General features: G+C 34.7%; 1 protein-coding gene and 1 long non-coding RNA gene across 2 annotated transcripts; one reads left to right on the forward strand and one right to left on the reverse strand.

Annotated features, from left to right (window-relative positions):
- Positions 1–348: 348 nt before the first annotated feature.
- On the reverse strand, positions 349–1,404 carry LOC149899833 (uncharacterized). The gene is made up of 2 exons (XR_016457915.1): positions 1,095–1,404; positions 349–766 (listed from the first exon to the last, which is right to left on the reverse strand). It is a non-coding gene; the product is annotated as an uncharacterized LOC149899833 (long non-coding RNA).
- Positions 1,405–2,890: 1,486 nt separating this feature from the next.
- LOC149899834 (uncharacterized) lies at positions 2,891–14,932 on the forward strand. The gene is made up of 2 exons (XM_090113469.1): positions 2,891–3,413; positions 13,069–14,932. The coding sequence occupies exons 1-2, from the start codon at positions 3,147–3,149 to the stop codon at positions 14,836–14,838; spliced, it is 2,037 nt and encodes a 678-aa protein (XP_089969595.1). The 5' UTR covers positions 2,891–3,146; the 3' UTR covers positions 14,839–14,932.
- Positions 14,933–15,593: the final 661 nt, after the last annotated feature.

Below are 15,593 nucleotides of genomic sequence, written 5' to 3' on the forward strand. Positions count from 1 at the left end.
CATATTCACGTTCGTCGATTTTTTTATTATATTGATAAATTTTCTATCCGGTACATTGCGATTTGCGAATACGCACAAAAATTATTTGTTTAAATTTTAACTTTTAAAATATTATTTTTCAAAAATGATCCATAGCTCAGTACTGCCGCGAGGCAGCACTGGCAGGGTCGCCATGCAATGGCTTGTATTAATGAAACACTTTAGTAGACTGTAGGCTTTATAATAATGTATTCACAACTGCTATTACAAGTGCACAACTCCTCTTAAACTGTAGAACCTTAGGACTATATAGTATGACGCACACATACAAAACATACATGATACGTTACACACTACAATATAATATAATCTAAAATAAATACCGCGATTTAAACCGTTATAATTGTTTCATTGTAGCAATAGTGTAAATTTAAGACAAAAATACATTAGTATTTTAATTGACCTACCTAGGTCAAATTTTACTTAAATGTATTTGGAATTAGTTATTTTATAAAAATCGGTCAAGTGTTTAGACTGCAGAGGCGCACATAGAATCAAACATACAAACAAACAAGCATACATGCAGCTCAAACACATTACCCTCTTTCTGGGTCCGTCGGGTAGAAAAAAACAAGGCGATTTGAAAACCACATATTTTTATTTTTTTTATAGATAAATTTTGTACATTAATATAATTCATCAAAATCTAAATATTCTACTCCTTCAAAGGACTGATCATCGCTCTGTTTCGAAGTACTGGCAAGAGGGTACGGGGCATCTTCAGTATCTGTAAATATGATACAGTAAATATGATTTTTTTTCTTATGGTTTGATTGATTAATTGATAGATAGCTGTATGAAAACAGTTATCACTATAGGTACTATGTAGTAAAATCTAAACTAGGTACTTTATTTGAGGCTGGTTGGATTGGATATAACTTCTTGACTCAAATTGTGCTGGTCGCACTATAAAAACTAGTTTTTGTTTACATACAAATAACCTCAAATTAAATTGCGAAAACGTAATAATCGCCATACATACATACATTAAACACACGTCACTAATGGAATATTCTATTTTACGTAGTACTGAGCAAAAATAAATGGAATCTCACCGGTATATTCTGCTGTACGTTTGTAAACGTTTTCCAAATCAGTCAATAAATTTCCAGCTTGAAATTCGGACAAACACCGAATAAAAACTTTATACACCACATCACGGACACCGCTACGTTTAACCTTTTTCATGATGTCTCCTTTTTTATTTAAATTTCTTGTTCTAAATAACAATTTTATCTCAATAATTCTCCACTTCACGAAAAAAACAACAAAATTTTATTCAACTTGACAGCTACATTGCCAATTCAGGGTTGCCAGGTAATGAAAAACGAATTAGTTCCAAAATAATTAATTTCATCTCTTTTATGTCGTACTATAACAAATAATATTTTCAAAAACTTTAAGAAGTCCAATTCTATACCACCAGAAAACAATAATTATAATTTCACTAATAATGCCCGAAGAATTTTTGATAAAGGAAAGTTCTTACACTTCAAAGTTCAGAGACTAGAGTTAATAATACTTTACTCTTAATATTTATATGTATTAGTTTCCTACTTGGAAATTCGTTTGTTATTAATATAGCCCACTACTTGTTGCGTCTTATCGTGTAAATTAGAAATAATTACATTAACAATGTCTATAACACAGATTCTACGGGAAGGACGACCAAATTTTAGATAGTCGATGCATTTGAATCACCCAAATCTTATATTTTATCGATATTTCTCTATTTTTATATTGCGTTCCTAAAATAATTGATGCTGCATATAAATCTATTAAAATAAAACAATTTTGCAACCAGCGTAGCTGATGCATTCTCTATTATATTATACTAGCTGCTCCGCGCGGTTTCACCCCCGTGGCTTCACTCCTGTGGGTTGTAGCGTGATGATATATAGCCTATAACCTTCCTCGATAAATGGGCTATCTAACACCGAAAGAATTTTTCAAATCGGACCAGTAGTTCCCGATATTAGCGCGTTCAAACAAACAAACAAACAAACTCTTCAGCTTTATAATATTAGTATTTAGTATAGATGTACCTACTAATTAATTGCAAACTACTGTTTATGTGTGCTAATTAATTGCAAATGACTACATTGAAACCAAAATGTAATCAAAGTGTATTGCTTATGTGTAACGTTACAAAAAAAAAATTAGCCGGCTACCGAAGATTAACAACACAGAACAGTAAAAACATAATTAACAACTATATATTTTAACTTTCCGAAATAATATATTTTATGGAATCCATAGACATAAAATATAAAATACGCAAATACCTACGCAGCTTTTCTGCTTTTTGTCTATGGCTTTCCTAAATGCTGTTAACCTGCTGTTAACACTGTGTGCTAACAGCTGTTAACAACAAAAGTTAAATATTTATTTAGTATGGCAATTCAGTGTGTGTTGTTTAAATTTCAAAGAAAATTTCATGATATTACGTGTTTGGAAATATAAAATACATTTAATTTCTGTTCATTTTCAATTATTTTATTAAAATCAAAGCAACAAAAGTAACGTAAAAGTAATATTGTTAAACTGTCATCGCAATCTTATCACCATGCTTATCACTGATTCTTCTTTAGAATGAAAAACGCGGTCGTCAATTATTAGTGGCAACATGGTGGCAACCTGCCAACCTCATTTAGTAGCTCAAGGTCAAAAAGAAGAATCGCTATTTCTAGGACTAATTTTTTTTAATCCAAGGGTTAAACATTTTTCTTTTGAAAAACATTCGATGGCGGATGGGGAATGGGGATTGGGGGCATAGACATTAGAGTTTAGACACTTGGAAGTAGCATACATGGTCATGTAGCATACTATACACAGAGCAAGTAATATATACTATAGACGTTTATGTAAAGCTCAAGTGAGTACCGTTTTAAAAACAGAGAACATTTTTCGGATATGTTTAATAAGTGGGTCACTGGCTTAGATCATTAGTAAATGTTAACTATTACTAAGTGTAATGTATAGAAAATAAAACAACTAAAAAGTTTATTATAAAGTTGCCTAAGAAACTACTGTGCTATAAAAACCAACATGGCCGTAAAGATGTGTAATTATTTCTGAGAACGAACGTGTTTGATATTTTCTTTACGATGGCTAAACGAAGATCAGTAAAGAAGAATGTCAAGGAAGTAAAAGTAGCAGGAGCAACTGCCACGGGGACTAAATCAAATGTAGAACCCACTAAACATGTTGAAGATACGAATACAATAAATACTGAAGCTATGCCTCTGGGCTCTGCTAGCCTTGTTATGATGAAAATGTGTAGATTATGTGAAACGAAAGACGGTCCGTTTCATAACATATTTGGTGCTGAAAGTATGACTGCCAAGAAAATTGATGACATTATGCCTTTTGTGGTAAGGATATTATAATTTATCATTATTGAAGATAAACTTATTTCATTGAAAATGTCCCATAAGATTACCTTGTATTTTCGCAATAGTATTACTTATATAGGTTTATAAACTTAGATCACTTTCTTTTTACTTTATTTAGGTACCTTTTTGTCAAACTAACACTGATAGCATGTATTGAATTTCCTTGTATCATTTTTTTTATATCTATATTAATATTATAAAGATGAAGAGTTTGTTTGTTTGAACGCACTAATCTCAGGAACTACTGGTCCGATTTAAAAAAATCTTTCAGTGTTAGATAGCCCATTTATCGAGAAAGGCTATAGACCATATATCATCACGCTGAGACCAACAGGAGCGGAGCAATGCGGGTGAAACCGCGTGGCACAGCTAGCATTAAATACAAATGTTTATATCCTATTCTAACTATGAGTATTCAAGAATTATATTAAATAATAATCGGGCATAATAATAAATTCAGCACTAGGGTATCACTTAGATAGATAACATGTTTATTCATAGAACACAAAAAAAAATTGTGTCTTGTAATCTGTCCAACTGAGTGCAGGCGAGATTTCAAATGTACGAGTAGTGGGAGCATATTTTGGTCATAATATGATTTTGTATGACATACTATGCCATCAATAGTGCCATTAGGGATGGACGTTGAATCAACGGACTAGTTAAATTAACCATCTATGTACACTCAAAGATTTGACTAGTCCATCGCTCACCAATGCACTAGTTGAATTTAACAGCTAAACAAAAGAGTCGAAACGCTCCTACAACTTGCAACGCGACGGTTAACTCTTCAACATGGCCATATAATAGTCCACTGTAGACGGCTAAACAAGAGATTCGACACGTTTGTATCAACTTGCGACGCGACGGTCTTACAAATTTCAACTCTAGTCGGTCGACCGTGTCAATCGTTGTCAATTGGTTTCAGTTTACACATCGACTAGTTGAAGAATTTAACTAATTGAACAACTAGTTGATGAACGACATTTAACGGTCTAGTCTCGTTGATGAATAATACGTCGACGACCCATCCCTAAGTGCCATGAAAAATAATAAGAAACCACTCTGAAATCGTTATTGTATAGGAGCTAGGAGCAAAATTAAATAACTAAGAATTTTGTTAAAAAACAACTAATATAAATAAGTTTAAGTTATGTAGTGGCTTAATATTATGACGTTTTTATAATATTGTATCACTTGTGTTACACATGATAGTTTTTTTATTTTACAAGCAATGTAACAAAAACGTTAAAGCACAACAAAACCTCTTAATTTTGTAGTTTATTTCTTTTGGCATAGATACTACGATTGTTATAGGACTATATTATGTCTTATTTGTAATTCTATGGCCAAGGATTGAAAATATTATAATAAAAAAATCTGTAAGTATAGTATAGGAGCTAAGAGCCAAAAAAACAAAGTAAAAAATTGTTTGAAAATAATAAAAACATGTTATGTTGTGGATTAGAATATTCATTTTTCGTTAGTTTTTCGCTTTCGTGAGTTCATTTTTAAGTTCAGTTTTATTTTAATAAGTTTCAATGATACTATAATACCCTATAATAACAACTAAATTCAAATCTGTAACAACTTGTTTTACACATGAATGTACAAGCAAAAGCAATTAATTAATCTATATAATATATTAAAATGAAACCCATTTTCCTTGGGCATCACGCATGAACGGGTGGACCGATTTCGATTATTCTTTTTTATTATATTCCTCGAAGTAAGAGGATGGTTCTTATGTAGAGAAAACATAAATATGTGCCACGGGCGAAGGCGGGGCGGACCGCTAGTTAAAAATTAAAATTATAATAATAACGATAATCTCATCCACAACATAATTAAATATTTTCAAACGATTTTTTATTCAGTTTTATTAGCTCTTAACTCCTATACTATACCTATAATTGCTTTTTATTTCCAATCCTTAGCCACAGAATTAGGTACCAATAATACATACTGTACTATTGCAATGGGCATGACGACAGTATCCATAAATGATCGTATTAGTGTTTTTAAGGGAAAATGTTTAATAGATAAATTACATATAGTGACTTAGAAATCTTAAAAACATTAAGATTAATGAGATTATCAATAAAATAAAACATTGAAATACTGCAGTTGGCCATTTTGACTAAAACACGCGTGACGTCACGCTTAATTAGTAAACAACTCACGTCAGATGTTTTTTGTTGTTATGAATATGTTGAGAATACGCATTTTTATTTATTTTCTATTGTTTCACGTATGCTTTATCGACTCCGAACAGAAATATAATTGCGAATTCACGAAGTTACATGGTTCGGGGTTCTCCGCGCCAACTTTATACAATCATTTCTTATTATTTTCTCGCTTGAAATAATTACTAACACATTTTTGAGCATTATTTTTATGTGGATTCACACTGCAATACTGCACACCACTTATAAACTTTGAAATTCGTTTCTATAACACATATAAAATAAATATTTTTTTAATTTTCTTCGCAATGCGTACAAATAATTACGTATTTACCAAAGTGTGACGTCACGCCTACGCCATGACACCTGCGAGCTGTTTTGGCACAGTTAATAAATATTTTTTGGAAAATGGCTTTTATCTTCGTTAAATTTAAGTATATTACCGAAATATAGGGTTTTTCTTGTATAGTAAACGTATACACACATTATGGAAGAGGATTTCAAAATCTTTCGTCATGCCTATTGTAGTATTTATTTATTTATTTATTACTCTTCAATAAAACTATACATATAAAACTTATTGCTAATATAAGTATACAAAGCAAAAAAAACAGTATAGTTTATTAGGCGGCCTTATCACTTAGAAGTGATCTCTTCCAGGCAACCTGGGCAAAAGGTAACAAGCTTACTGAAATGACAATGGTAGGTGGTAGAAAAAAAAAAAGCAAGGATAAAAAAGCAAAAAAAAAAAAAAAAAAAAGAATTAAATAAAATAAAATTAATAATTAAAATAGATTTACGGATAGATATATAAATAAAGATACTTAAGGATAAATATACTGCACTCGAATATACACAATTATATTATACATTAATAATATATATACATCATACAAATTACACATATACTTATATGACTATGATTTATATATATATATATATATATACACATGATACTATATAAAATTATTAAATACATACATACTACATATAACAAAATATAAAATACTATAAATACATACATACATATCTGTGTATAAATACATATATCCAAAAACATAGTTAATGTGCCGAGTTGAAAGCAGTGGTGAGAAAGTGTCGTCGCAAAAGGTTTTTAAAGGAAGATACATTTTTAGCTTTTCTAATAGGTAGTGGCAAAGAATTCCAAAGATTGACAGCAATGGCAACAAATGATTTAGCGAAGAAGTGAGTACGTCGAACTGGAACACTCAAGGTGAGTCTATCAGCCGAGCGAAGAGTATAGTTTTCATTGTGCAGGAAGGAAAAATTGTTTTTGAGATAAATAGGAGTAGAAGGATCAAAAAGGATACGGAACAGTAATTGCAACAAATGAAGATTCCGGCGAAAACGGATGGGGAGCCACTTGAGCTTTTTTCTGTAAATAGAAACGTGATCGTATTTTCGAAGGCCGAAAATAAATCTAATACAAAAATTTTGGAGTCGCTCAAGTTTATCAGTTAGCACTACTGATAAATCAGGAAAGCATGCATCAGCGTAGTCAAGAATAGGGAGTAGAAGGGATTGTGCTAGCATAATTTTAGTGGGAATGGGCAAAAAGTTACGGAGTCTTCGGAGCGTAGCGGAAGCGGCATAAATCCTACGGCTCAATTCCTGGATATGATTAGACCAGGACAACGTTTGATCAAACAGAACACCTAAGTTTTTGACTACCTTTTGGTAAGGCAAGACTACGCCACCGATTTTGACGCTAGGCAAAATACCCCAGTCGATTTCAGAAATAAGATAAGGACTACCGATTATGATGACATTGCTTTTAGAAGGATTTAGTTTAAGTCCAAAATCATCACACCAACTAAGTATAGAAGCTAATTCAATATTACAAAAATCTATTGCCTTAGGTAAGTCATTGATAGTAGACTGGGTGTAAATCTGTAAATCGTCTGCATACATATGGTACAGAGCCGTCAATCGGGAACATAAGGAATTGATAAAAATGGAGAAGAGGAGAGGAGACAGGACACCGCCTTGCGGAACACCAGCAGAGACTGCGCGCCAAGACGAGTGTTTAGAACCTATCATGATACGCTGCCTCCGACCGGTAAGGTAGGAACGAAACCAGTCAGTTACCGAAGGAGATATGTTAATTAAACGCAGCAAACCCAACAGTATGTCGAAGTCAACGGTGGTAAAGGCATTGCTGAAATCCAGCAGAGTCAGTACTGTGAGCTGCTTATTGTCAATACCAGCACGAATGTCGTCAGTAACCTTGATAAGAGCTGTAGTCGTACTATGACCAGGACGGAAACCAGATTGGAAATCACTAAGGATATTGTGTGTATTAAGGAAAGAGGTGAGTTGGTTATGAAGAAGACGTTCAAGGACTTTGGAGAGGAAAGGTAATATAGAGATGGGACGGTAATCAGAAAAGGAATTAGGATTAGATTTTTTAGGCAATGGAATAACTTGTGCATCTCTCCAAACACTTGGAAAGACGCTAGTGGAAATGGAGGTATTGAATATGTGAGTGATAATGGGTACAATGAGGTCAAGGATAGGAATGATCATATTACGGCTAACAAGGTCACAGCCAACTGCGTTTGATGATATTGACAATATCGCTTTACCAACATTCCGTTCAGTAACAAGGCTGAAAAGGAAAGCAGGATAGTCAGGAGTAGGGAGCGAGGAGAGGTTGGCAAGAGTACGGTTTTTCTTACTGGTTTCAAGAGAAGGAGACGATGTAAAGTGCCCATTTAGCTGTTCAATGTCGATATTGTGAGGAGAGTTATGAGTCACTTTACCAGCGCCTAAACTTTTCAAGAATTTCCAGTTAGAAACTGAATCACCGTTCTCAAGAGACTTGTGGATATGACGACGTTGAGCGTCTCTGCACAATACATTGCAGCGATTACGTATTCGTTTGTACTTTGCCCGCGCTTCGTCCGTTTGAGCCGTTTTAAGTTTGGATTTAGCACGATTCCTTTTCAATGATAGGCTTTTTAGCTCAGGTGAAAGCCAAGGTGCCGGTATGTGCTTCTTTTTAACTGGTCGTAATGGCGCGTGTCTGTCGTATAAATCTACAAGCAGCTTGTTAAATAAGGACACTTTCGCATCAATGAGCTCTGCCTCGTAGACCTCACGCCAACAGATATTTTTCGCATCAGACCGGAGTAGATCTCTGTCCATCCCCAAAAAATTACGAAGCAGAACAGTGGAGGGTTTGAATTTAGGTGATCGGAGCTTGTATGAAAGGTAAATAAGGTCATGGAAGGAAAAAGCATCGGCAGAACACTGCCCATGCTTGGATATAAGGTTGGGTAAGGAGACAATCATCAGATCTAAAAGTGAGGGATTACAGCCAGGAAAGTAGTGAGTAGGATTTAAGGTAAGGGTGTGGAGGTTGTGGGAGTTGAGGATGGAAAGCAGCTTATTAGCACGGCTGTCACCTCTAAGCAAGCATGTGTTAAAATCTCCCATCAAAATTAAATGCTCATATTGTGGAGACAGGTTATCAAGGAGGGTTTCAAAAGAGGAAAAGAAATCAATGGAGAGAGAAGGACTGTAAAAAACGCCAAGGAGGATTTTGGAATGTGGCAAGTGTACTTCAATGAGGAGATGTTCGGTTGAATTGGAAGGAGGAGGTTGAGGGGAGGAGCAAATTAATTTAAACGGGATATGAGATCGGAGGTAGATCGCCACGCCTCCACCACCCTTCCCAACACGATCGTTGCGTATGAGGTGAAAGCCAGGAATAGAATAAGCAGCTGATGGATGACATGGTTTGAGCTAGGATTCTGAAACAAGGATGGCATGGATATTTCTTGACGTAAACGATGAGAGCATGTCAGGAAAATGTGCCGGAATACTTTGTGCATTAATATGGATGGCATTAAAATTTTTAGGGACATCATTAAAAAAGGAGGAAAGGGAAAAATCGAGAGGAGGAGGAATGGCACTATGAAAACTATCCTCGCTGCAGAGCGACGAATCGGTTAATAAATCGGCATTGATATCAAAATTCACACTAACATCTGACATCTAAAAATATAATATAAATAAATATAGTATAATAAATATTTATATAAAAATTTATTTATATAAAAAAATATATATATATATTATATGAATAAAATAAAACTTAAATTTGTAAATTAAAGGTACGCTTGATTACCCTGTACCCACCGCAACAGTAAAAGTATCACAATTAAGCACAATATTTAATAGGTGACATTAAACAGCTTAAAAAACAAGTCAAAAGGTAATAAATTACATAAAACAATATAAAAGTTTATACATATCGACAAAAGGTATATCAATAAATTCTAAACAAAAACTTAACTGAAAATTGTAACTGGCAATACCCGAAATGTTGATTATGACATTTGACAAGCCCATGACATCTGACAGTCAACAAATACAAAACAAAGTTAATATTTGATATTTACATTTGTGAAGGTACGTTAATAAATATATTTTGCATATAACCGTATCTAGTAAATTAAAAGAATCAAATCACATACATGAAAAGTAGTTATTACAGTAATTTTGAGAGTCAGCTAACAGTCAAGTGAAATTAATAAGTTTTAACCAATAAAGTACAGAGATAATTTAAATTTTAAGAAAAAAAAGCAAAACATAATCTTTCGAAACCTGATATTTAATAAAATAAGACTACTTAGCTCTAGTTGGCCTTTTAGAACGAGGAACACCTTTGATATCTTTAGCTAGGTCACTATTAGAGGCTGATGAACTAGGAGGAGGCTTGTTATTGTCTGCAACAGTTGAAGGGATGCACTTGAGATCACCAACACTCTCAACGCGATGACGTGCTCCATCTGAGTCTAAGACAAATATTCTCCCATCCCTGGTCCAACACTTGGAAACACCAAACTGATTCCGAGCAGCCATGAAAATTTCATGACGGCTTTTGGTGAGGAATTCGGACAGGGTGATGCCAGAGCCTTTGAACTTGGTCTTAGAAGACCATAACTGCTGCTTTGTGTTGAGGTCACGGAATTTTATAAGTACAGGTCTGGGCTTGCCGTCCTTAATAGAACCCATACGATGGCAGCGGCTAATATCCTCAGAAGAAAGGTTTTTTACACTTGCATGTTTAATTAATGTATCAACTGTGGAAGTGAGAATGTCTTCTTCTTTAGCTTCCGGTATACCATGCACTAAGAGGATTTTGCGCCGGTTTCTCATCTCCAGGTTGTCATAGAGATGACTCAGGGCGTCTACTTGAGACTGCAAACACTGAAGCGATGTGAAAACAAATGCTCGGAATGCCAAGAAATCAGAAGCCAATCTTGATGGGGGACTAGCCAAAGTAGAAGTTGTAGTGGTCTTTTGTAGATCTTGTTGGAATTCCATCATTTTTTTATTGAACATCTCGGACATTTGTGCTAAGGATTGCTTAATTGATTCCATACTGCCAAAATGTGATAGTGAAGTGCTAGTTGTATTAGAAAAAGTAATTTTGAAAGTATTGGTGAGTACTTTAGGGAGTTTAAAGCACCATTAATATTATAATATTGTTATTTTGAAAATAAATTCGTAAGAGCAATTAAAAACACGTGTTACTTTTTTTTACGCCTACCGCCGAAGTAGTATCTTGAGCCAAAAGAAAAATCTACAAAAAACGGAGTCTTTGTAAAGCTTTGGTCTGGTGATCATGACGCACAACGCTCAGGTATACGGTTTGCGATGCCGGACACTCAATCATATGAAAAACGTCGACAATGTTCTCTTGTTCCGTCGCAGTATGCGTCAGCGGCGAAGGGCAAGCGCGGTGAGTGGGGAGGTGTACTCCCGCACAGCGCGGCGTCATTCTCGATTGAACGCTGCGGTGTGCGGGTATGCGTCACGGCATATATGAATGCGACAATATGAATTTTTTCGAAGACAATTTAATAGAATTAGTTCGCAGCTATCCTTCTTTATATAAAAATAAAGACAAAAAACATAAAAGTTTTATAATTACAGCAAAATTGTTCACGTTCACGTCTACCTTGGTAGCTGCGGCAAAATCAACTGACCACCTCTCCGCAGGGAAGGTAAATGCTGCGTCGTGACGCTGCGTTGGGGCGCATACCTTAGCGTTGTGCGTCATGATCACCAGACCAAAGCTTTATGTCGCGATTGAACATTATGTTGCTGTTGCTTTTAAAATGAGTTTATGATAAAAATTATCATGTATAGCACAAGTGTTAATATATAATACAATATACATTATTACAACATTATATTAAGCTACAACATGACGTAAACTTATTTTTTAATTTTTAAACTAATTTCCAACTTATTTTATTTTGCTCCTAGCTCCTTTACTATAACGATTTCAGGGTAACCGCTTAAGCTACATTATGTTATATTTAATTATTAATCCATTGGTACATATTTCTTGTCGATTCTGGGTCGTTTTTTGGACATCTTCGTTTTTTTTTTCTACTCCGGTGTGGAGTACTGCTCTCATCTTTGGGCAGGTGCAGCTAAATATCAACTCAACGCTTTGGACTCCATCGAAAAACGAGCGATTAGACTCATTGCAAATGAATCCCTAACCACATGCAAACTGCATAGTCTGGAACATCGTCGGAACGTAGCCAGTTTGGCGGTTTTTTACAGAATCTTTCACGGCGAATGTGCTGAAGAACTGCATAACCTGTTGCCAGCTTCTCCTTTTTATCATCGAGGGACTCGACGCCGGGCCGGTCTCCACCCTTATGTCATCGACATCCCACCCATACGCACTAAGCGATTCGCTTCTTCTTTTCTTATGCGTACTAGTAAGGAGTGGAACAATCTTCCGGCTTCCGTTTTTCCCAGAAACTACAATCTGGATTTATTCAAGAGAAATGTGAATAGACACTTATTAGGCAAACATGCTCCATCCTAGACCACGCTTGTCGCTTTCCATCAGGCGAAGCGATAACCTAACCTAACATTAAAAAAAAACATCTACTTTACTGGGAGAATTGTCGCAAATAAAATATTGTGCAGCACTACATTTATCTTATTTTTAATGGAAATATCAATGTAACGAAATGCCATATAAAATCATACAACTAATAAAATATCAATATCAATAGGTACTTTTGAATTTGGATTTGTATGGAACTTACATCTCATTTAAGGTAGCATAGTTGTAATAGCGTGTACCAAGACTAAAAACAAATATCATCTTTGATGCTATGATTCTAAAATGATCTATTATTGCTATAAAGGATATAATATAACATTAGCTTGATTGTGCTCGCATCGCCCAGGTTCACTCGGTATTAAAAAATAAATATTAACTTAAATATGTAACAGCTTCACTGAGTAAAATGACTTTTTTCTGATGTTAGTCAGTCAGTCAAGTAGGATATTTTTTGAGTTTTAGTAAAACAAATAACAAATAGGCATATATCCTATCACTCATAATATTCATATTACAGATAATTAAAAAGATTGTTCATTTTCAGGTTGCTGAAAATGATGATCTACCTCATAAAATATGTTTTCGATGTTCAGCAAAAGTAGAGGAACTATATGAGTTTATACAAAAATGTATTAAAACGCAGGAGAATTTGAGAAAGGCGTTAGGAAAAAGTGAGCCAATTACGCAGAAAGTAAAGCAGAGAACTCTTTGGGAGGAGAAGCTAAATGAATCTAATATGTCTAATGATGATATTTGTAATGCTCTCATAAGAAAAGCTATGGAAGGTATAAAAGACATCCCAATTATGCCCCTAATAGAGAATGATAAGGAAGAACTGAAAAAAGATCTGAAGAAAGAAAAAGATGTAAAGTCCAAAGAAAAGGAAAATAAAAGCAAAGAACCTGATATAAAAAGACCAAACACTAGACATGGTCAAAAGGATAATGAAAGGGAAAAAGAAGCATCCAAATTGTCTAAAACCTTAGATGATGAAACTGAAAAAGTAGTAAAACCAAAAGATGAAAAATCTGCCGATAAACCAATTAATACAACAAGTGCTTTGAGTTTTGACTATTTCCCCAGTGAGGAGATCAAAGAGGCGCCAAAACCATTTAATATTATGGATCACGTCAGTACCATAAAAGTGAATGGCGTTGGTATTTTATTTCAGTGTAAGTTATGTAATCGAAATTTCCTTAAAAAAGAAGTTGTTATGACACATGGTTGTTCTAAAAATGGTGGAAAAAAGATTGCGGAAGAAGTTAAAACGATAGCGCCGGAGCCACCAAAAATACCATTAATAAAATATATAAATACAAAACCCAAAAGTGAATTAATGAATAAGCCGAGTGATTCACCAATTAGTATTGATGATGATGACGAAGAGGATGATAAACCTTTAGTTCTTAAAAAACCTAAACCCAGAATTGGTCCAGCTAGTAAAGTTAGGCGCAATGAGAACAAATCACCCGTGCCACAAATGTCAGCTATGTCTACAGAAGAAACTGCCAAAACTATTGTGAATGCATTTTCAATGTCTCACCAGCAGCCTACCGCTCCGTTGAGTATTCAATCCCCTTCTCTTCCACTTCCAATGGGAAACTTATTGAATAATAGATATAAGTTAGTTCCCGGTCCAAATAATTCATTTATGTTAGTTGAAGATAAAACAGAATCAGCAGGTCCATCAAATGAACAACAGTCTGAAAACACTGCAGTGAAAAAAAACGTTCCCAAACCTAGTCCAGCTGTACCTCCAACACTTCCCAGTGATCAACCATACCCTGTTCGATTAATTAAAAAAGTTTCTCATGACTCTCCATACCCTACATTGCCGGGATCTTTCACAACGCCAGCTATGAAAAAGCAGTCCTACACAGTAGTTCAAACTGGGAACCCCAGCAAACTATTAATATCTACAAAACCACCTGCAGAAGAAATTCCTAAGAAGAAGACAAGGAAATCAACTCCCGGGGAGATTAAGCAAACCAAACCCCACACCCAAGTAGTGGAGTCAGATAATCAAGCAAAGAATTCGGGGTTTTTCACATTTGTTAATGTCGATCCGTCTTTACAACCTTCATATGTATTACCCACTAATAATATAATACAGGAATCGCAAATATCGACATCGACGACAGCCAAACCGAATGACAAAGCGAAAGATCAATATACATGTAATATGTGCGGAGAGAAATTTACAAGAGAAAAGAAATTACTCACACACATACAAAGTCATTATAACAAAATGGATGAAGAAGACCAACTAAGGGCACAGAAAAATCCTAAAAAACGAAAATCTAACAATACATAAAAGTACATTAAACATGTATGTTATATTTTTTGTTTTAATTTTATGCATTTCTTTAGTCTGTATGATTTATTCATTAAATTGTTTATACAATTGTCTCGACGCTTTTTATTTATGAATAAACGTCAAAAAATATTAAATTTATTTCATAAGTCAAGAAGATACATATTAATGTAATCCACGATGTGATCCCATCGAAATATATATTGTAGAAAAGGGCCAAGTCTTGCAACAACGGTTTGCTATAAATCTACGTATAATATTATATAATCTACGTGATAATACGTGATTCGAGAACAGGTATGGCCGACCCAGTATAGATATATGATATAAAAACACATATAAAAATAATTAAAAAATGGCAACACTGCACAAAGTCGACTGACCGGTTGGCTTGGTTGGTAGTGGCCTGCCTTCCAAGCCAGAGGTCGTGGGTTCGATTCCCACCCGGGGCAAATATTTGTGTGATGAACATAGATGTTTGCTCTGTGTGTGGGTGTTATCTACAGGGTGTCCTACTATTGGTATACTAAGCGCGAAGGAACTCGTAGTTTTGCATACACTGATCACGTAAAAAATACTTAAACAGCAAAATTACGTCAAAAATTTTTTGCAAAATTTTTCCTGAAAATCCATGTATTCTTCTCTAGCTTCGCGCAGCCGGCATATACCGCTTCTCTATTGTGAGCATTTTGTCTATGAAAATATAATCTTAAATGATAGCTCACGTGCTAGTGGCAAAGTTGGGCGGGTTGCTT

This window comes from Colias eurytheme, chromosome 20 (assembly GCF_061535395.1).
Source record: "Colias eurytheme isolate Ceu_HAF_F1 chromosome 20, ilColEury1 Martin Lab GWU primary, whole genome shotgun sequence".
Taxonomy (NCBI): Eukaryota; Metazoa; Arthropoda; class Insecta; order Lepidoptera; family Pieridae; genus Colias; species Colias eurytheme.